This window comes from Momordica charantia (assembly GCF_013281855.1).
Source record: "Momordica charantia cultivar OHB3-1 chromosome 7 unlocalized genomic scaffold, Mcharantia_2.0 BLBB01000007.1, whole genome shotgun sequence".
In the NCBI taxonomy this organism is placed as follows: domain Eukaryota; kingdom Viridiplantae; phylum Streptophyta; class Magnoliopsida; order Cucurbitales; family Cucurbitaceae; genus Momordica; species Momordica charantia.
Genome location: NW_028275165.1, coordinates 17,630,751 through 17,650,722, shown reverse-complemented (window position 1 = coordinate 17,650,722; position 19,972 = coordinate 17,630,751). Strand labels below are relative to the sequence as shown.

Sequence of the window (19,972 nt, the reverse complement as noted above, 5' to 3'; positions counted from 1 at the left end):
AGGAGTTGTTTAAAGTGTTAAAAACTTTAAATTAACCAAAACTATTTTTCACAACTTCAAAAATTATTTGGAACTCTTAAATTGTATTTTAAATAATATTATATTCTATCAATTCCCATAGGAATATTAATTCAAAAATAAATAACAATAATGTTAATATTAATAATAAAAAAAGTTGTGATTTATAAACTTTAAACCGTGTATAATAAGTATTTGAATTTGTGTTGAATAAATTTTTAAAATATTAATTTTATGTCTATATATATTGAAAATTTACGAACTTATTGGCTATTTTTAAAATTTGTTTATACTGAATTTTGAGTCTAATATCCGGGGTGAACTTCCCGAATGAGCTATCAAGAATGAGCTATGCAAGAAGACATGCACATAATAAACAAACACTCCAATGCTCGAGTTAGTTTAAAGTTTGAACTAGAAGGTTGGTTCCATACAAAATTACCTACCTGCAGTAGTGAATGAATGTGTATTTATAAGACTCGGGGGAGAGTACGTGAAGTTCCAACCATTGTGGAGTTTGTTACACGAGTATTAATTGGTTCTGCACCATAGCTCGATCATAATATTTGTAGAAACATTCTCTGGTAGAGTAAGCTTCATAGATTAGTGTACTTGTCATAGATAGATAACCTGTCTTAAGTCGAGTTATTGAGCTTGATAAACGTAGAGATGAACGAGTGAGACATGATCATCCCTTCTCATTAATCCACGTGGCATGCTATACTTTCATCTTCCAACAAAGTTCAACTACTAATTAAGCATCCCCAAAACAAGCATCACTAATTGACATATATCTATATTTACAACCAAGAGGTTGTAAGTTCGATTCCCCATCGCACATGTTATATTAAAAAAAAAAACCATATTAGACAATGAAAGTTAAAAAACGAAACTTATGATTTAACCTAATAATTTATTATAAGTTGATGTGGAATTCGACCTATCCTCCCTCTCTTTTTTGTTTTTTGGTTTTTTTTTTAACTTAAAAAAGAAGGCAATGAATGAATAAAGTTCTACATTTGATATTTAAGAAAGCCCAATTTTATGCGTTGGTAGGCCTAATGGGTTTTGATGGGTAAACAGAAAAGGCCGAAAGTTATAAGGCCCATATTGTCACGCTGAACTCATCAACCTTGAGCCCAATAGGCCCTCTTGCAATTTGGAAGCCCATCTTCATCAAAATATATATATATATATATATATATATATATATATATATTCCTTTGAGGTTGATATTAGTACTTTTCGATCTCCATAAACAATAAAATGTAGAGAGTAATTCCAAGAATATTTGAGAATAATTAATTTTTTTGGGTGTTCAATGATGAAGTTACACCAAGAGACTGTGAAAACTAAATTATTTGTAAACTGAATCAGTGATAATTATTTTTTTTATATCTCATCCTAAACTTCTTATTTACCAAAAGAAACTAACCATTGATTCGTTAGTGCCAACATGTCTATTCGTCCACTCTAATTTCATTACAATAGATGAGTGATCTTAAATTAGGCCTATCTCCAAATTCGTATAAACATCTAATCAAGCTAGTATTCCGATAAAATTTTGATGACCTCCTTACGAAGACATACATGTTTATTACATCATATTGCACTGAACTTTCTCACTTTAACCTATGTTTTATACATATCTTGCTTTGGTATGCAAATTAAGTGTGATTGTCTGACCTTGTTCGGCGAGTATTTTTTAAATCGGCAACCTTGTTAAGTTAAGTTAATGAATATTGACAGTTTTTTTTAAAATGCTACATTATTATAATTACTTTTTAAAAAATGTCACACCTAATTAAAACAATAAATGAATAAGTCAAAATGAGCATAACTTAGCGGTAATTAACATATATTTACAACTCGTGATTTCGATCTTCCACTCCAGTTGTACTAAAAAATAATAAATGGAGAAAAATATTAATGTAATAAGCAAATTGTGAATAATAATCCTAACTAACTAAATGATATCCTAACCAAAACAAATCCTAACTAAAGAGCTGACTATGGACTAAATCTATATAACTCAACAAATACATCTAATATCAAATGTTCAATTAAAACAACATTCCAACATATTTATAGCAACATTTATTTCAGTATATATTTATAAATATTTTAGAAAGGAAACCTCCCCTCTCAAATTTTCACAAAAAAAAAAAAATAGTAATAATAATAACAACAACGAATAAATAAAAATTTTAAAAATTCTTATGCATCAGAAGCAATCTTTTAAATGTGGATATTATTGAAAATATTGAGATCTTACCCTTATGAAAATGTGGATGAAAATATAATAAAACGATGAATATTTTTGAAAAAAATAATTATAAATTTTTTTCCTTAAATTAACCCGTAAGGATTTACCATTTTTTGAAAAGTTACTATTTTAGTCTTTGTAATTTTAGTCTTGGTTCATTTTAATCCTTGTACTTTAAGAATGTTCATCTTGGTCCTTGTATTTTTAACTTTGATTCATTTTGGTTCCTATACTTTTAAATAGTGATCATTTTAATCCCTCTTTACAATTTTTTAACACAAATTTTACACATAACGGAAATTCTTTAGTACAAAGTAATGTTTACATTTTAAGAAATACATTGATTGTAATGTCGTATTAAAATTGTGATAGAAAAAATGTGATAAAAAATAAAATCAAGGGACAAAAATAGTCACCATTTTAAAAGTACAGGAACTAAAATGAACATCTTGAAAGTATACGGACTAAAATGAACAAAAAGTTGAAGGTACAATGATAAAATAAACATTTTCAAAGTATAGGTACCAAAATGAATCATAGTTGAAAGTATGAGACCAAACTAGTATCTTGACCTTAATATTATGTCCAGTAGTATTTTGTTATATTTTATCGATTTCTTTTACTTTATAATGAAAATGTCGATTGACATGAACTTTAACCTATAATAATAATTATATCTCAATATTTTCAAAAAAAAAATTATATCTCAATAAAAATTTAATACCCCGATAGAAATAAAAAATCAATAAATATTTATACTTGTTAAATAGTTCAAGTAATTAGGCACTAGTATTTAAAAAAAAAAGCAAATATATATATATTCAACCACAAATACTTCTTCAAATTCCCACCCCATATTTTATTGAGCTAAAAAAAAAGCCATTCTTCAAATCTCATCTTCATATTTATAATACAATAATATTCTAAAAAAAAAAACTCCATATATGTGGTCCTCTTTATTTTACATTCTCATTTATTATAAACCATTTGAAATTTCATTAAATTCTAACTCACAAAAAAAAAAAAAACAGTTTGAGAAATTATGCAAAATAAACCACCAAGTTATTAATTTTTTGAATCAACAATATTTTTAGTATGCACGTTAATGGAGCAAATACTAAAATAATCAAAGGAAAAAAAAAATAGCCGAAAAATTTTCCTTATCAATGCAATAAATAACAGCTTAAGGAGGAAGAACGAACCCCCCGCCATAACGTATTCCTCATTTTCCTCCATAAGTTTCGTATTTTCAATTCCTAATTTACCCTTCTCCTTCATCCAATATTATCGGTTACTTCTTGGTTTTCTCTCGCATCACTGTCCTCTTAATTGGGAGTGGTTAGTTCTAAAGCTTCATCTTCTTCTTTTATAATCTTTTTTTGCCCCCTTTATGATTTTTTTGGCTTCTTCATTCATCTCTCCCTCTATCTTTAAAGTATGTTTATGTACTTTCTTTTTTTTTTCTCCCCCCTTTCTCATGCTTTTTATAAATTTCTTTATAAAAACTGTTTATTCTGTCATATCATCATCTGGGTTGTTTGCATTTCCATATTCTTATTTCAATAATACACATTTGCACTTACGGATTTAGTAATCAAATAATGGGACAGTATTGGGGTATCACTATTGTGTTTGGTAATTCCATTAATTTCTACTTTCTTTCTGCTGTGATTTGTGATTTTCAATGTGGGGTTTCTTTATTATAATGGATGGGGGCATTTGAGCGTTTGGGCATTTGGGACATTTCTTTTAGATTTTTCTTTCTTCTTTCTTTCTTTTTGTTTTTTGGGTTTGTTTGAAAAATCTGCAACTTTTGAAATCTGATACAGTGTCAGATAATGGGGAAATTGGGAGGAGAAGGAGAAGAAGAAGAAGGGAAAGGACCTTTTGGCTTTGTCAACATAGAGGGGACATTTTGTTTAATACCCATTAGATATCTTTGGAATGTCAGGCAAAGGTCAATAGCTCTGTAGTAGGCCTGAAACTTTCCCAGTGAGAGATTTATTGCAATGGCCTAAAAGGGAAGCTATTTTTATCACCTTTTTTTTATCCTAGCCTCTGTAGGTAAAAGGTCTGGCTTGTGTGTTGTTTCTTTGGGTTCTCAGCCCCTTGGTTCTCTCCTCTGAGAGGAATTCATGGCTGTGACAGCTTTGTTGTACCATTTGCTTTTTTGGGTTTTTGAATCTCTACCTTATTACTGGGAGTTATTTCCAGCTGCTCAGGTAGTTGTGGTGTTTCTTGTTATCTCAGTTCTGAACTTCCAATTTGCATGATGTGAACTTTTTCTGTTGTTCTTGGCCATCTGTGACTATTTTGCATGCAGTTCAGCTTGTTTAATCTTTTATTGTAGTTCTGTTTTACTTGAGATTTTATATCACACAGTGACAATGCTTGTATCCTAAATCAAAGGAATTGTGGAAAGATAATCTTGGTGACTGGAAGAGAAGGAAAAAAGGGAGAGGACTTTCTGGTTTTTCAAGACAAAGCTCTCTGTAAAGGTCAATCTCTATGTTTTTGTCCAGTTTTCTTCTTACTGTTATGTGTTCTCTGTGAGCTGCCATTTTTTTTTTTCCAATTCTGCCCAGTTTTCATTTCTGATTCTGAGGGAAATGGTTTGAGAATAATCTTAAAAGTATATAACACTCATATTCTCAGGGCATTCTTCAAGCCAAAACACCAACACCACCATGACGATTGCACCACGAAGTTGCATCTTTTTCAGAATTTCTTCAATATAGCAATCACCTAGTCTAGAGATATTGAATTCGACCGCTTGAGGACAGATTCTAGCTCTGATTGCCCCTTGTAGACCCTTTTGGATTGCTTATAACCTCAGTTTCATCAACATCTTTGATGTAGAGTATCTATTTAGCTAAGGTATGAATGACCTCCCCTTCAGCATTTTTTGATAACTGCTCCTACTGTCAATCTTATTAGGGCCAGACTGGATAGAAGTATTTGTATTTGATTTGTAGATACCGTCGATCCATTTGGGATATATGATCGTTGCATCTGTAGTGTACATTTCGTGAGCCACTGACACTCATTATAAAGGGATATGGCAATATTCTGTGATGCACTTAGGCCTGCCCTTAAGAATGTGTATAATTATTAATTACTGTCTGGCTTAAAGCTTTTGGGGATTTTTTGTTGAAAGCTTTTGGGGATTTCTTGTTGTTTAAAACCTTTATACAACAATGGTTTACATATTTCCCTACAATATACTATAACTTGTGAAAATACGAAGCCAGTAACCCATCAGGGGCTTTGGGATAGATTCATCTGATTACGAGCCACTGAAACCTTGTCGTGGTGTAGATTCTTATGAAAGCCTCACTGATTTCACCACTAACAAATGGCTTGACACCCCTTAGATACTAAGAAACTTGAACTCTGCCATCTTTCCCATTAGAGGAAAACAAGACTATTGAAATAATCAAATGTAACACTCTCCATTTCGACCTCCTCCACCTTCCAAACATCATTATAATTCAAAAGGCCTTCCATAAATTGATCTTCTACCTTTCTTACCTCTATATTAGCTTCAAAAGCTCTTTGTAAGTTCTTCTCAGCTTCCTCAATTTTCTTTACATAACCTTCTCTCTTGTCTTTTGCTCAGCTTTTAGACCTCTGAATACAGCACCAGACTTTAGTTGTGGTGTCTCTTGTTATCTCAGTTCTGAAAAGTCCCAATTTGCATAATGATTCTAGAGAGAGAGGGGGGTATTTATCTCTTCTTGTTGTTTTTGTCCATTTATGACTACTCTTTGCATGCAATGCAGTTGGTTTAACCTTTTGTTTCTGTTTTATTTCCTCGAGATTCTATATAACTCCGTGACAGATGTGCTTGAACAGTTCAGTGGTTGATGGTAGAAGAGGAAAGGACAGAGGCAGGCTGGGGTAGTAGGAAGGAGTTGACAATGGCATCGACTTCTTTTCCTGGCGGGAAGCCATTGCCAGTGATTGAAACTTCTTCTAACTGTGTTCTGTACCCACCGCCACAAGCGACGTATGAGGATATCATAGGCAATCCCAAGATCTTCATGACATCCCTGGAAAAGCTCCATTCTATCATGGGAACCAAGTTCATGTAATTTTCTCAAACATCGGATACTGCTTTAAGTAGATAGAAGCCTGATTCTGTCTCATATTTCTGGTCTTGACATGAAAGTAAAATCTGCTTTTTATTGTGTGAAAGATTTTTCTGTATTTATTATGTTGCCTTTTAGGTGCAATTAGATTCTGTTTTTCACTTTTACGTCCCCAAACTGCAGGATCCCCATTATTGGAGGTAAAGAACTAGACCTGCATCGGCTTTTTGTGGAGGTCACATCTCGTGGTGGCATTGAGAAGGTAAAATGCTATGAATCTTGTGAATCAATGTTTTGACCTTGGAGTTGAGAGTTTTTCTTTATAACTTTATAAGGCAAATTGAAGATGGTTATCTGAGCCTACTGTTTCATTACATGTTTTGGTTTCTTAAATGGAAAAAGTGCCTGGATTGCTCTGGCATGATAAATATTCCCACCTAATGAGTTCCTCTTTTGGGTTGATTATATTATTAAAGCGTCGATGAAGTGAAAATCGAGTGCTGTGCCAAAAAGCCTCAATGGTGATTGGTCTTTGGACCCATAGTGGTTTCTGGCTTGCCCATTGGTGGAGGTAGGATACGATTTGGAGCCTATATCCACAATGGCGCGATAAATGTCATACATTCTTGCTCCAAATTGGAGAGATATATAGCTCCTTAAGTTATCGTTTGGGCTTCATTTACAATGACGTTGTGTTGTGCTATTGCATTTTTGCCATAGTTTTTGCTTCTATGATGTTCCTTCTCCAGGGTTGATGGGTAAAAGTTGAAACGTTCTAGTAACATTGGAAACACACCGTTTGTTTCGAAATCATATAATCATGTGACATGTTCGTGTAACAATCTGTATTTTACAGGTTATAAGGGAGAGAAGATGGAAAGAAGTAACATCGGTTTTCAACTTTCCTTCAACTGCAACGAATGCATCTTTTGTTCTGAGGAAGTATTATCTTTCTTTGCTTCATCATTTCGAGCAGATTCACTTCTTCAAAGCTGTGGGATGGACGCCAATGATTTCTGGCAAGTGTCAATAGAGTGCCTTTTTTTATTTCTTTGTAGAAATCCATATCCTGACATTGATTTTCTAACATAACAACCTTTCAGATTCTCCTCAGTGCCCGAGCCCAGCGCCGATCCCTACGCAAGGGACGCCCTCTATGTGGCCACCATCAGATAATCAGGCAGCCATGTCCCAGCAACCGCGGACTTCCACTACCGAACTTCCAGCAGGTGCATTCTATGGTCTTTTAGAAATATGCACAGAAAATAAGTCAAAACAATACTTTGGTGTGCCTCGACACCTGCTTTACGATTGTGATTTCTGTCTGTGCTTGCTTTGTATTTTTATAGTCAATGATGCTCGGGTTCTCTTGTTGAATGTTGAAGCTGTGAACAGCTTCTGATCAATAATTAGATAGTACTTTTCTCCCTACAGTTGCACCAAGTTCGGCGTCAGCAGCAGGGTTTCCGGTGATTGGAGTCATTGATGGAAAATTTGATAGCGGGTATCTTGTTACTGTTACCATAGGATCGGAGAAGCTAAAAGGCGTGCTTTATCAGTCTCCTCCCGAGCAACCTGCTCAGCAACAAGTATTGCAGCCTGATGGTGTTTTTGCCAAAGATGGTGCTACCTCCATGGCACCAAATGCTCATCGCCGTCGTCGTAGGAAGAAATCCGAGATAAAACGAAGGGATCCCGCTCATCCAAAGCCGAACAGAAGCGGCTACAACTTTTTCTTTGCTGAGCAGCACGCTAGACTCAAACCATTATACCCAGGGAAGGACAGAGAGATAAGTAGAATGATTGGTGAGCTTTGGAATAAGCTTAATGAGTCAGACAGAACAGTAAGGACTGCAATACTCTTATACTTTTAAGGATCAGTCTCATCTTCAGTAGTACCCGGTGTCTGATAATCATCTTCACTTGCAGGTTTATCAAGAGAAAGCCATGAAGGATAAAGAAAGATATCGAATCGAGATGGAGGATTACCGAGAGAAGCTGAGGACGGGCCAGGTCATCAGTGATGCCGTGCCATTACAACAGCGTCTTCCTGAGCCAGACCTGAACATGGTCTATGCTGACAAAAATGAAGAAACTGAGGGTGGCGAATCTCCTCAAACCCCGGATCATGATACTAGTTACGTCGAAGGCGACTCCGGAGAATATAAAACTGAGGAGAAGGAGGAGGATGAGGAAGAGGATTCGGAAGAAGATGCATCTCCACAAAGGGTTGGCAATGTAGATGTTAACGTTTTGGTCGAGGAGGAAGGCGGCGGCGAGACGAGAGCTGCAGAAGAGGATGTTAGAAAAGAGAGTAGTACAGTGGTGGTCGGCGACGAGAAAGAAGTTTTCACCAGAGATTCGTTAATGGAGGAGGCAAAGGAAGAACCAGAACCACCACCACCACCACCAACAACAGCCATTAGAGAAGATTAATCAAGGTTTCTCTCCGTTTTTTTTCTTTTTTCTTTTTTCCCTTGTCTTCATCTAGCTTTACTGCCATTCCTTCTAACCTTCCATTTCTCTTTAGCTAATACTTGTAAAGTTTTTTTCTGAGGGGAAAAATTTTGGGTCTTTCCATCAGTTTTGTTTTGGGAAGAAATTTTGTTGCCTTTTGTTGAACATTTCAACTGGATTCATTCCCTGGTTTGTTTACAAGTTAAGCTGGCTTATCAGTTCTAAGTTCAATCTGTCTGATTCATTGTTGCAAAGATCTCTCCATATAGAACGAACAGAACTATATACTGACTTGAGTATAGTTTAACTAGTTAAGATATATATTTTCGACCACAAGGTCGGGGTTCAAATCTATACTCATGTATTGTTGAATTCGGAAAAAATGATAACTGGAAATATAGTTGGATAGATGATCCAAATCTACAAGATTTATATCAACTGGTTAACAGATTCTGTACAAAGAAAGGAACTGGTCAATGGGCTTTTTCTTTTTGTTTTCTATTTTCTGTTTTTAAATTTAAATGAAGTTTGTTTATTCAAAAGATTCAATGACCAGTAAACCTTGGATTCAAATAATTGATAATTCAAATATTATTTTCAATAAAATTTTATTGAAAATTTTATTGGTTGAGTTGTTTATGGGTTCCCCTAAAATAAGTTGGATTGATCCATACTTATTATTAACTTTTTATGTTTGAAAAATAGGTAAACAAACATTGAAACTATTAATATTTTAATTATCAATGTATATTCTAAAAAATCATATGTTCAAATCCTCGCGTCTTTGAGTATAATTCTATGTATAAATTCTTTTATTTTAAATTGAATTGCATTTTTTTATTTATGAAATAAAAATAATATAAAAATAATGTACATAAATAATTTTATTTATTTTATTTAAATAATAAAATAATACGAAGGCTAGTACCCTTCGAGAAATGATTGGTCTGCCATATGTTATAACGTACTTTCACTCATTGTTAAGTTAGGTTAGGTAGGTATATTTCGATCTCACACTAAACCAAGAAATTCAAAAACGATAAATCTTGAAATATGGAGAAGAGAGGGATAGGGATCAACAAGTTATTGAAAATCGTTTTTCTCTCCTAGTCGAATTGCTTTATCAATGATTCGATGAATAGATCTATGTTAAATCCGAGGTCGGTATTAATTAAAAAGAATCTGAAGTAATCTTTGTCATTATAGACCAAAATAGTTATTATTTTAAAATTCAAGTGTTTGAAATAGATATTTTGAAACTTAAATAAACAAAATGTAATTTAAACTAAATTAAAATAAAAATTAATCACTTTCCAGCTCTTTCAAAAAAAAAAAAAAAATCACTTTCCAACTTCGTTTGAGTACATTTTGAACAATACTCCCTAAACCCTGCAATGTACTTTGTGGAAGGTAATATGGAAATTTTTTCCCACCACATCCATCCATTATATATATATATATATATATATATATATATATATATATTTATTTATTTAGTACATCCATTGTCATATTTAAAAATAATGTGAAATAGATAAGATAAAATAATATATCGATGTATTTGTGTGAATGAAAATATCTTTTGTTTTTAGTATAACATGTGGGAGCGGGAGATAAAACTCAAAATCTTTTAGATTTGATATATATATCAATTATTGCTTAATAATATTTGCTTTTTAACTTTAACTAAGTTTTTTCCCCGCATTCCCTGGGATTGTAGTTCAATTGGTCAGAGCACCGCCCTGTCAAGGCGGAAGCTGCGGGTTCGAGCCCCGTCAGTCCCGATGGATACAAATCTAATAAAAAAATACATCATTCAGCTCTTCCTTTCCTGTGAAAGAGAGAACAAATAATATAACTTAATTTTATCCCAAACAAACGGGATCTCTCTTACTTTTTTTTCCACATTTTTCATAAAAAAAAATGTGGTAATTCAGGGAGGAGCAGAGTTTATTTGCTTGCTAAATTATTTATAGAATAATACTTACCTTCTAATTAATCAAGAGAAATCTCTTATGCTGGAGAGAAAAATAAAAAGTAGAGGAAAAAAAGAATAGATTTTTAATTTTTTAGTGGTGGGTTAGTTGGAAATTTCTTGCTGAAGAGTCTTTAAATATTATTATCTTTTCTTTTTCCTTTTTAATGATAAAAAGGTAAGTAGACAACTTCTAAAAATAATAATAATAAAAGGTAAAAAGACCTAAGTCGACTTTAATTAAAGCTATGACTAGAAAGGGGAATTTTTCCCACCATTCTTCTCCTCCTCTGGACGAAGCTCTCTTTGTGGCAGCGCATGAGCAACTTGGTTAGCTTGGCATTTCACGTTTGATGTGGAGGAAAATAGGAAACCAAAAATATTTTTATGCTAAATTTCTGCCTTCAGGATTGTTTCGAGATTGTCTGATTCTCGTTGACGGGTTAGGAGTTAAAGTATTATGACTATATACATCGTCGAGGATTAAATCGAACAGGACACACGTGCTGCAAGATGTAGGACGACCATCGACGGTTATACGTCGTACACTATAGGGGAGAGAGGAGTACGTCTTCACTCTCGTGGGAAGCACGTCGAGCACTGTGACCAGGCAACTGCATCGACAGGATACAGACCTGCAGGCGAAGGCACCACCCACTAATTGTCGGAGACATACACTCCTAGGCACTGTACAGCTTGGCGTACCCCTGCCATCTCAACTATCGTCCTTCCTATTCGTCTTTCGTGTTTATAAAAGGAAGGATTCTCAACTTTTTGAGATAAGTGAAAAACATGTCACTAAAACTCTAAAGGTGTCTTTTCCTATGTCTTACTCTAATTTCTAACTTGAGCGTCAGAGCCTATTAGGTAGCACACCACACCGGTATATATATACATATATACACACACTTACATACTTTCTATTCTAAAAAGTTACTTTCGAGTTACAACAAACAATTATCCTCATCTTTCCTTCACCGGTGATAATTGGGTAAGAACTCTCGATAACTTTTGGTTAATTTATTTGTACAAAAATACTAGCGAGACCAATTTATTCATAAAAAACAATAGAAATAAACTCATTCTAATAAATTTCCTAAAGACATTCCCAAACAAGCCACATCTTCATATGATGGGCTCGACGTTAAAGAAGAAGTGACATTTATTAATAGTAACGAAAAAAGTAGACCAAATATAACCAAACATCACATAACATTAATATTAATAAGTTTCAACTTATTTAAATAAAAAAAAATCCAAAATACCCATATGTTATTTTAAATATTTATTATAAATTTTTTTTATCTTTTCTCAAAACTATTCATCAACGTCGATACTGTATCATCAAAATATGTGTCTTAACGCGTTTAATTATATGTGCAATTTAAGCTTTTGCTTGGGAGGCAAGTAAAATAATGAGCGTCCGATTTGGGTCGCTCTTAATCGTCACCGTCGGTCCCTCTTTGCCCAAAATTTCCAACTACAAGTCAAAGTAAACGCTCAATTCTTCTTCTATTTCAGTCTTCTCAGTCATTCTCTCATTCGCCGTCGAATCTCCCTCTTCAGCCATGGTTCTCTCCCGTCTCCGCCGTTGCTTCTCCTCTAAATCCTCCTCCTCCTCCTCCTATAGCCGCCTTCGCTCTCCGCCGCCGCCGCCGCCTCTCCCGATCTACCACGGACACTACAGACCGCCGCCGATTCCGCCGCCGCGTCCGGTTCCGATCGCGGCAGGAGCTTATCGACAGCCGGAGACTACGACCGGCGACGGAGCTTGCGGCCGGGTGGAGGAGGCGCCGCCGCGTCGTGTTTCGATCGGCGGCGGAAGTGGAGACGAGGAGAAAACTAGCGCGATGTATCGGATTGAGAACGAGTTGAAGGCGATGAACGAGGAATCGGCGACGCACTGCAGCTTTGGGCCGGTCGGCGGCGACATTTTCCGGTGGGAAGGGTTGGTGATTGGGCCGGCCCATTCTTGCTATGAAGAGGGCATTTTTGGGCTTTCAATTGATTTGCCCTCCGACTACCCCTCTACTCCTCCCCAGATCAAGTTTCAAACCAAGGTTAGTGATGCCCACTTTTGTCATTTCACTCACCTTCATTTTTTATGGCATATATATTTTTTTTCAGAAAATTTCACGTCCATTTCTATTCCGGAATGGGAAATTTTGTAACTGTAATTTTGCTTTGCTTTTATTTTAGTTCTTTTCTTTATTCATTTTACTTCCAATAGATATTTTTTTAGTCATAATTTCAGAACTGGAATCAGTAAATTTTTAAAATGTGAGCATAATTTTATATTAAAAATTTTTTAGTGTATAAAATTTATGTTTAAATTTTAGAAATAGAAATTAAAATGGTCACTAGAAAATTCATAGATGAACTTTTTTAATTAAAAGAAAAAAGCTAGTTAATTGTTCGGGGTTAGAGTTTGTTAGTTGAGATTATTCTGGTCATACATTCACAATTTTATTTTTATTTTTTATTTTTTAAAAAAACCAAATGTTGAAAACATTTATGATCTCTGGTATAAAAATTATGTTTAAATTTTATTTTATGAGAAATTATACTTTAATTGAACTCAAAACAAAAAGTTATATACTTTAAGGGTTAATTAACTATATTCTAAAATTGTCTAGAGAGAAAATATTTAAGAAGAATTATGAAATGAAATGAGAGTAGTTAGATATGTACGTACATGAGATTTTATCTTGTATGAAAGAGATTTTTAATTGATAATAATATTAAACTAACTAGTTATATTATATGTTCGATCCAAATTAAGGTTAGACAAATTTATAAAATAACCAAATTCAAACTTGAACAAAAGAGGAAGAAAATAAAGAAAGAAAAGAAAAAGGTGTCAAAAGGGGAGGGGAAAGCACAATCAATAAAAACCACTAGTGTCCAATAAAAGTTGATACTAAGATGCTTGAAGTCCTACAAAATATCGAAAGAAAGCACATTTACGCGGGTTGGAGGTTTAATGAAAATTCTTGATGTCTCTAGAGCTAGTGTTTGGTAACGAGATGCCGTCCACGGTAAAATTTAATACTACTTACATGGAAAAAAAATGACATTCTAAAGAAGTTTTTTCTGACATCTTAAGTCAAGCTTCCAAGGTTGGATGCTTAATTAACACGTGAAAATGTTTGATGTTATTTTGAGCTAACATTGAGATGGAGCGACCTCGTACAGGTGAACCTAATCTAATACTACAAATATCAAAATAAAGCACATGCGAGTTGGGGTTCAATGAAAACTCTTGATGTCTCTAAAAATAGTGTTTGGTAACGAAATGCCCTCAACACACAAAATTTAATACTACATACTTGGAAAAAAGTACATTCTAGAGGAAGTTTTTCCGACATCTAATTAATTGAAGCTTCCAAGGTGGACAACTTTGCAGGTTGGGGCTTCAATGAAAACTCTTGATGTCTCTAGAACTAGTATTTAGTAATGAGATGTCCTCTACGGACAAATTTAATACCACATGAAAAAGAAAATACATTCTAGAAGAAGCTAGTTTTTTTGATATCTTAAGTTTAGCTTTCAAGGTGGGAAGCTTAATTAACAAATGAAAATTCTTGATGTCATTTGGAGCTGACACCGAGATGGAGTGAAGCATCCTCATACGATAAACCTAACCTAATACTACAAATATCAAAAGAAAGCACATTTGTACGAGCTGGGGTTTCAATGGAAACTCTTGATGTATCTAGAACTAGTATTTAGTAACGAGACGTCTTCTACGGGCAAATTTAATACTACACACATGAAAAAGAAAATATATTCCAGAAGAAGTTTTTCCGACATCATTGAGGGATCCAATGTCTTTGGTGTGAACCTAATAATACAAATATCAAAAGAAAATACATTCTGAAGGGGTATGATGTCTTCGGTTGATCCTCTCAAGTGAAAAATCATCTCCACCAAAGTGGATAAAGCTCAATAATTGAGATGCATTAATACCACATTTATTGAAAGAGAGCACATTCAGATTTTTCCCTCCAAGATAGAAAGCTCGACATGTGAAAACTTTTTATGTCTTAATTACAATTGGAACTAAAATGCGTAAAGTCTCGTTTAGATAAAACTCGATACCTACAGAAATCTAAAAAAACAAGAACGTTAACATTAACAAACATGTCTTTAGAAAATAAAAAATTGAGAATGATAACTGATGTATTTGTTACATGTTGTGTAGTTTTTCCTCATTCACTCGGACTCTGATTTTTCTCTCAATTTTTGATCTAATTCTATCATATTTCTTCAGTGTCCTATCCATAATTTTTCCAATGTTTTGAATCAAGCCTTTAAAATTAGGAAGCTTATAAGAAAACTCTGAAGTCTCCTTACTAATGAAACCTGATCCAACAAATATCAAAAGAAAAAAAAAACATTCAAACATCATTTGAATCAGTTCAAATTTTGATTACTTTGTGAATTTTGGTGTTTCATATTTGAAAGCAACCACATTCCAACTTGTGCTATACCCAAATTTGCTTAGATTTTAGGCCAAAATTTGTGCCATTTCATTGTCTTTCAAGTTGTGAAGAGTCTGTTTAGTAACGTTCTTGTTTCTTGTTTCATTAAGAAATTAAGCATTTGACATTTATTTATATGTTTTGTTTCTTGTTTGTTGTTCATGTTTCCAACCAAGTAAAGTTTCATTCTTTTTTCAATAAAAGAAAATGAAAAACAAAAAATAGTTACCGAATACAATTATGTTTTGCTTTATTAAAAAAAGAGAAAACAAGAAACAAAAACCATTACCAAACGAGCCCAAAGTTCCCTATATTAAAAAGCTCCCTTTGTGCCGGGTTGAAACAGATCTTCCATCCCAATATAGAAGAAGATGGAACCATTCACATTGACATATTGAAAGAAAATTGGAGCCCAGCACTAACCATTGAGAAACTTCTTCTTTCCATTTGCTCAATCCTTTCAAATCCAGAGGCTCAAAACTCCATTAATGAAGCTTCCATGATGTACAAGAATGAATATTTCAGATTCTGTGAGGTTGCAAGAGAATGGACCAAAATATATGCAATGCCAAGCTGAAGTGTGTTCATCACTCAAAAAGGTATATCCTTTTATTGTAAATTTATGTGCACCAAAAATAGTATCTAACTAGACCAATTGGTTTTAGGGATTCATAAGAATGAGATCATTTTCATCTTGGTGATTGCTTTTACAAGTTTAGGAGTCACTTTAGTTTGTATAGTTCGATTGGGTCTACTCAAACAAAACTAAATCGGTTCAGTTTAGTGAGGGTCAATATCGGTCGATCAGTTTTCGATTTTGAAAGGCCTTGTTGAATCATTGGTTTGTAATATATATATATCGATATATAAATTTTGTTTAAAATGATACTTGAAGATCAAAATATTAACTTTTATCTCACAGATGGTCATACTCTTCTTATTTGTCTTAAAATATAGCCTCACTACCAAAGATTAAAATATCGATTTTGACCCATAGTGAAGTCTAAACATTTGTTTAGTCAATCTGAATATAGATAAATGTTTTAAAAATGGATTGCGAAGGGTTTGAATTAACTAAAATTGAACCCAACTATACTAATTAGTATGTCAAATAGACTATTTCGATTCTATTTATTTCTATTTAAAAAAAACTTTTTTTTTCAATTTTATAACGATTGAATGAGACTTCACTTAGCCTTTCTATAGTTGTTCTTCCCCTCCTTCCTCACTACGCTTCGCTTGACGATCTTGTGCTTTTATCTTTTACTGGGTCATTAATGCATCAATGGAGTCAATTGTTTCACCAACCAACCTCGACTTTTATTTTTATTATTCCTACCGGATATAAAAACCATAAGACTATTTGGTCAGGACGAATGAGCGGATGTGCAGCATGCTCCGGAGGAGATTGGTCGGTGCTTGTTTGCGCGCGCGTGAACCAACCCAACTCTCCTGCCTATCGGTGTCTCGTCCCTTCGCTTCACTCCTCTATTAACGTAAAAAAAAAAAAAGGAGTGAAAGACCTACCCGAACAATTGTGAGTCAAAGTCATCTAAACTTGGTAAATAACTAACTCTAGTTCATTGTGATTTTGTCCTATTATTTAAGATAGAAAAATATTTATTTGCTTACTCCTATTTATTTTTATCGTGTAGAAAAAAGAAAGGTAAGAAATTTTCTTTTTCAAAGTTGTCAAATTTTTATTGATAAAAATAGGTGTATGGTCGATGTATCGTTAGAATTTCACACGTCAACCAAGTCAGTCAAGAAACTTACAAGAAAAATATGGGCAACAAAATTATTGGGGTTTCAGAGAAAAAAAAGCCCCTTCAAATAAATCATCATTTCAGAAAGGAGAAAAAAAAAACACTGAGAAGATTGCATTAATTACTATAGCAAAGAACCAATGAAAGAAATAACAAAAAACCAGAAGAGAGAGGAAGTAGAGAGAGAGAGAAATTCATGAATCAGAAACTATAACAGAGCATCCCAAATCATGTCCATGTCCAAAGAAGGCATTCTACTCAGCTGAAAATGTTGTTCAATCTCTGAAATTCCGTCCGAATTCTTCTTCAAATCCGCCATTTCGGATCCGCCGGACATGTTTTCCGGCGGATACCTCGCCGGGTTCTGGCTCAAATTCAAGACTTTCGAATTCTCCGGCGAGAATTCCTTCTCCGGAAAAGAAGAAGAGTCAATGGCGGCGGCGCCGGCGGCCGTCTTTTTTCTACCGGAATTCCCCTCGGAGATCGCCTGCAACTTGGCCTCGAGCAGCGCCGCCGTGGTCCGGTTCAGGGAATTGCTCTTCAGCCGGTGCTTCTGATCGGGAAAATTCAAATGAGCAAATTCCCCGCGCAGAATATAGGCGGCGGTGTCGTAGGCGACGGCAGCCTCCTCGGCGGTGTCGAACGTCCCGAGCCAAACCCGTGTCCGGTTCCTCGGCAGCCGAATCTCCGCCACCCATTTCCCCCAGTGCCGTCGCCGGACCCCTCTAAACAGCTTCCCCGACGCCGCCGCCGGCGACTCTGTTTTCAGATTCCCCTGTTTTCTGCCACTCTGTTTCATCGGCTGCGTCTTTGTCGCCCCCAGCCAGAAATCGCTGTAATTTCTCGATGCAGCCGCCACAGGGGCTCTGTTTTGGCTGCTCTTCAGCCATTGGAGCCCTGTTTGAGCTTCAATCCGAAATGGGGTTCCAGGAAACGGATCAACAATGGCGGGTTCTCGAAGAAACAGAGTCAGATTCGGCGAATCGGACCGTGCTGGAAACAGAGACGGAGGAGTAGAAAGAGGCTCAGATTCTTGCTTTGGAAATGTCTCCAAGAAATTCACAGGAATGAATCTTTCTCCATCTGGGCAAAGATTATTACTTTTCAATTGAATCTCAGATTTTGGAGAATTGGGAGAAGAAGAAGAGGAGGAAGAAGAAGAAGAAGAGGGGGATCTTGATTGGTCAACAGAACCGCCATTTTCAGAGCTTGAAGCTCGAGCTATGGAGGCCCGGAGGATTGAATCGCCATAAAAGTAAGATCCAGAGATCAATTCTTGGAAAGAAGAAGGTGGGAAATTCTTCTGAATAAGGCTTTTTTGTTCTATCAATGGGAAATTATCATCCATGATTGAAAATTGAACACTCTGCTTCATAAGGAAGAAAAAACAGAACACAAAGGAACCAAAGAAGAAGAAAAAAGAAATGGAAGTACAGCAAACTCAAGGCATTAATTATGCTTTATATATAAAACAGAGAGAGAAATAAAAATAAAATAAAAATTACTTCAAGTTCATGTGATGGGTATCTACTTTTTGTTCATATAATAAAGTTTATGTTATCATCTGAGTCAGATCTGTAATTTTTCTTTTCTTTTTTTTTTTGTTTTGTTTTTCCCAAAAGAATCATGTAATTCCATTTGCCTCCTCCACTCCTGAGTTCGTGCATGCCATTTCTCTTATGTTGTTTGCTTTCTGTGATGGGCGAGCCAATCAGAGGGTGACAGCTCAGCCCCGTTTTGCTGACCTGGCAGCCAGGGTTGTTTCATGGTGATGGATGAATATCCTCCATTGAAAGTAACTTAAAGAACCTCAAACTTGAAAGAATATCACTTAGTGGCCTATTTCTTGTTTTAGTTCACTTCTCAACACCCATGTGTCAAAGTTCCTCCTTTTTTCACTTTTTTACTTTCCTAATTGCACTTGAATATGTTGGATTTTAGTGTTGGTGAGAACTTTCCCAAATAGTAGTCCAAAACAAGAATGATAAATGAGAACATAGACAAAGATAGAGAAGTGTGAAACGAGATCGATCATTTTATATTGGTTTATGACTAGTTTTGTGTTAGTGATGTAGGATTCTACTATAATTGACGAGAGGAGTGTAAAATATGATGACAATCACTTGAGGTGTTTCTCTCTCGACTGCTTTCTTAAAAACATTTGGAGAATAAACTTTTTGTAATTTCTTTTAGTCAGCACAATAGGAAGCCTCTAATTGACAAATGGAAAAATAGGTATTTTAAAATATGTATTGAAAGATAAAGAAGTGTGAGAGATGTTTTGATCCTTAATTTTTGTTTTCATAAGAGTGGAGATCAATTCCTCTTCAAATAAAAAATGTTCTTGTTAAGACGAGCATAGCTCAACGGTAATTGACATATACTTTCAACCAAGAGGTTGTGAGTTCGAATTATCTCCCAAAATCTTAATGAAAGAGTTTGAAATGAAATCGCTAGGATTCAAGAACCTAAATTTCTAAATTATATTGAATGGAAATTGGCCATATGGTTGACACATTTTTAATAATAAATAACATTTAAATCTCATTTTAGTCTTCAACGCTTTTCACTATTTATTTCGTTTTAGTCTTTTATTTAACTTTCAAATGTTTTGTCTTAGTCTTTTCACTTTGCATTAGAAAAGAGAAAACTATTGTGATCCTTATCTTATTTTTTAAAAAATATTTAATAAAATATTTGCATAGTGCCCTACGGTGCAAATTATCAAATTTGAAAATAGGTGGTGTAAATATTTAACACATAAATCAAGTGTTTATAAAATTAAAATCGAAGAACGCCCAACAAAGTTTCTAAAAGTATAAGGTATCAAAATAGAATTTAAATCTATATAAAAAGAATTAATAATGTTAATATCCTACAAATTGTTTTAATCTTTATAATGATTGGTCCTAAAC

The 19,972-nt window shown here is 34.5% G+C and overlaps 3 protein-coding genes and 1 non-coding gene across 17 annotated transcripts; 3 read left to right on the top strand and 1 right to left on the bottom strand.

Moving 5' to 3' along the window:
• The first annotated feature begins 3,480 nt into the window (after positions 1–3,480).
• Positions 3,481–9,063, top strand: LOC111009817 (HMG (high mobility group) box protein with ARID/BRIGHT DNA-binding domain-containing protein). 13 transcript variants are annotated; one of them, XM_022283028.2, is made up of 9 exons: positions 3,481–3,622; positions 4,694–4,782; positions 4,940–5,161; positions 6,140–6,374; positions 6,559–6,637; positions 7,232–7,394; positions 7,479–7,604; positions 7,789–8,219; positions 8,305–9,063. In XM_022283028.2, the coding sequence occupies exons 4-9, from the start codon at positions 6,151–6,153 to the stop codon at positions 8,809–8,811; spliced, it is 1,530 nt and encodes a 509-aa protein (XP_022138720.1). In that variant the 5' UTR covers positions 3,481–3,622; positions 4,694–4,782; positions 4,940–5,161; positions 6,140–6,150; the 3' UTR covers positions 8,812–9,063. The 13 variants fall into 13 exon arrangements, with proteins under 13 accessions (XP_022138720.1, XP_087982871.1, XP_022138719.1 ...); XM_022283027.2 differs by having other exon boundaries at positions 3,492–3,622; positions 4,667–4,782; XM_022283029.2 differs by lacking the exon at positions 3,481–3,622 and adding an exon at positions 3,653–3,719.
• Positions 9,064–10,542: 1,479 nt separating this feature from the next.
• On the top strand, positions 10,543–10,616 carry TRNAD-GUC (transfer RNA aspartic acid (anticodon GUC)). The gene has a single exon. It is a non-coding gene; the product is annotated as a tRNA-Asp (tRNA).
• A 1,707-nt stretch (positions 10,617–12,323) lies between these two features.
• Positions 12,324–16,922, top strand: LOC111009786 (ubiquitin-conjugating enzyme E2 5A). 2 transcript variants are annotated; one of them, XM_022282996.2, is made up of 3 exons: positions 12,324–12,867; positions 15,638–15,890; positions 16,663–16,922. In XM_022282996.2, exons 1-2 carry the CDS (start codon positions 12,376–12,378, stop codon positions 15,866–15,868), a joined length of 723 nt encoding a protein of 240 aa, XP_022138688.1. In that variant the 5' UTR covers positions 12,324–12,375; the 3' UTR covers positions 15,869–15,890; positions 16,663–16,922. The 2 variants fall into 2 exon arrangements, with proteins under 2 accessions (XP_022138688.1, XP_022138687.1); XM_022282995.2 differs by lacking the exon at positions 16,663–16,922 and having other exon boundaries at positions 15,638–16,210.
• Positions 16,923–17,142: 220 nt separating this feature from the next.
• On the bottom strand, positions 17,143–18,707 carry LOC111009794 (Integrase-type DNA-binding superfamily protein). The gene has a single exon (XM_022283004.2). It carries the CDS (start codon positions 18,430–18,432, stop codon positions 17,266–17,268), a length of 1,167 nt encoding a protein of 388 aa, XP_022138696.1. The 5' UTR covers positions 18,433–18,707; the 3' UTR covers positions 17,143–17,265.
• Between the last annotated feature and the right edge of the window lie 1,265 nt (positions 18,708–19,972).

Excerpts from the sequence above, each read along its gene's own strand:
- LOC111009817 (XM_088126745.1), top strand. The coding sequence starts at position 6,151 with ATGGTAGAAGAGGAAAGGACAGAGGCAGGCTGGGGTAGTAGGAAGGAG. Across the intron at positions 6,375-6,558 it reads ATCATGGGAACCAAGTTCAT|GATCCCCATTATTGGAGGTA; the intron begins GTAATTTTCTCA and ends CCCAAACTGCAG. Across the intron at positions 6,638-7,231 it reads CTCGTGGTGGCATTGAGAAG|GTTATAAGGGAGAGAAGATG; the intron begins GTAAAATGCTAT and ends TGTATTTTACAG.
- LOC111009786 (XM_022282996.2), top strand. The coding sequence starts at position 12,376 with ATGGTTCTCTCCCGTCTCCGCCGTTGCTTCTCCTCTAAATCCTCCTCC. Across the intron at positions 12,868-15,637 it reads AGATCAAGTTTCAAACCAAG|ATCTTCCATCCCAATATAGA; the intron begins GTTAGTGATGCC and ends GGGTTGAAACAG.
- LOC111009794 (XM_022283004.2), bottom strand. The coding sequence starts at position 18,432 with ATGAAGCAGAGTGTTCAATTTTCAATCATGGATGATAATTTCCCATTG.